This window comes from Apis dorsata, unplaced genomic scaffold, assembly GCF_000469605.1.
Source record: "Apis dorsata unplaced genomic scaffold, Apis dorsata 1.3 scaffold_231, whole genome shotgun sequence".
In the NCBI taxonomy this organism is placed as follows: Eukaryota; Metazoa; Arthropoda; class Insecta; order Hymenoptera; family Apidae; genus Apis; species Apis dorsata.
Window position 1 is genome coordinate 1 of NW_006263513.1, and position 1,860 is coordinate 1,860.

Genomic DNA, 1,860 nt, shown 5'->3' on the forward strand with positions numbered 1-1,860 from the left:
TATATATATATATATATATATATAAATAATAAATAATAATAAACCTTATTATTATATACAAATAATAATAAACTAATTACTTTATTTTTATTATTTTAATAAGCTGCAATGTGTTAATATAACAAGTGCGATTATACAATGTTTGAACATTACTGTTGGTTATAATTATTTTTATTCAAAGTAATTGTTATTCATAAATAATATATTATTTTGCAATTTATCATTTATTTAACGCATATAAATGAATAAAGAATCATAAGTGAAATAACAATTATTATACATTTAATAAAATATAAAATTAACAAATTTTGTTTGTGAGAAAGAAAATACATATAAGAAGAGTGATAATGATTAGAAAATATAACATTAATAATAGCATTAATTTATATAAATATCACAAATTTATGTTTGAGTTAGGAATTTGATTGTTTGAGACATTATACAAACACATCTTGCAACAATATAATAAAGATGAAATAAGAAAGGAGACAAAATTTATATAGTATAAAAAAACAAAATGTGAATATAATTAAAATATACAATTTATAATATAAATAATGTAAATATTTCAGTCATTTATGAATATTGATTGTTATTGAATCTACATTTTATCTATCATATTTATGTTAGAAATGTTTTCAGTATTGATAAAATTTAAAAAAATTATTTATTGATTCAATAAAATTTAATTTTTGCAATTTCAATACGAAAAATGATAAATTTATAAGTAAATTGCCATTTATTAAATTATGACAAAATAGCCTTTTTATATTGTTTCTTGATATACACCTTAGCAAAGACTAATAACAGTGTTTTAACTTTTTACAATATTATATATAAGTTATGGAAAAGCACTACCAAATTCAGCTCTTTCATTAAAAACTGGTCATTTGGAAATATCTTAATTTATAACATTTTAAAACAATTTCGTATATTCAGAAACTGTCAAGCCACTTTAACATGTTATTAAGAAATAGTACCTGTACTTTCATTTATAATACACCATATTATAATGCATAATCAATATTCATATTCAAGTAAAATCTGAAGTAAATTCAGATAAACTTATTGAAAATTGATTTTGAAAAGACATGTTTTTTAATGTCACATAGTACAATGATTTCACTCAAGCAGGATATAATCTTGCTGAGGAAATGCCAAAAGATCACGATAAGAAAGGAACTACTAAATCTTCCTTATGTTCAACATTTACATCTTCTAATGCTGTCACAGCCTTATTGAGCATTTCTGTAATCTGTAAATAAAATTTAAATTTAAGTAAATTTAAATAAATTAATTATTCAATACATTGTAAACATTAAACATATAACAATACAAAAATATTATATATATATTTACCAGCCCATGATCTCCAGCTGCAAGAGGATCTGCTGCTAATATTTTTTCTGGAGCAGGGACATCTTTAAGTAGACAAGATGTACTATCAGGGACTTTAATACCTCCAGCTTCTATACGTTTTGAATATGCACGTGATCTATCCATATATTCATGTTGTTCTAAATTGTGCGAATCTAATGCTCCAACATCTATCACATTACTGAAATTAAATTTTTTAATTATTTTTAATAATAATAAATTCATTTTTAATCATATTGTATAAAATAATATAATAATAATTGTATTAAAAAAATAACATAAACATATAAATCTAGAAAAGTAAACAAATACTTACGCAGCTGTTTCATGTAAAATTCTATTTAATGCACTTTGTTCATCTGTTTTTTTGGGTACTGAACTTGCATATTGGTTAACATAATCATCACTAAGAAAAAAAAACAAAAAAATTTCATAATTCTTTTCTAATGTTATAATATATGTTATAATATATATATATATATA

At 21.1% G+C, this 1,860-nt stretch overlaps 1 protein-coding gene across 1 annotated transcript in view; it reads right to left on the reverse strand.

Moving 5' to 3' along the window:
• Positions 1–205: 205 nt before the first annotated feature.
• The window catches only part of LOC102680255 (ragulator complex protein LAMTOR1), a 2,775-nt gene continuing 1,120 nt past the window's right edge, over positions 206–1,860 (reverse strand). Inside the window, exons 3-5 of the mRNA XM_006615663.2 lie at positions 1,694–1,786; positions 1,360–1,558; positions 206–1,255 (exon numbers count right to left, since the gene is read on the reverse strand). Coding sequence (XP_006615726.1) covers positions 1,166–1,255; positions 1,360–1,558; positions 1,694–1,786 — 382 coding nt within the window. The 3' untranslated portion in view covers positions 206–1,165. The remainder of the gene's footprint in view (positions 1,256–1,359; positions 1,559–1,693; positions 1,787–1,860) is intronic.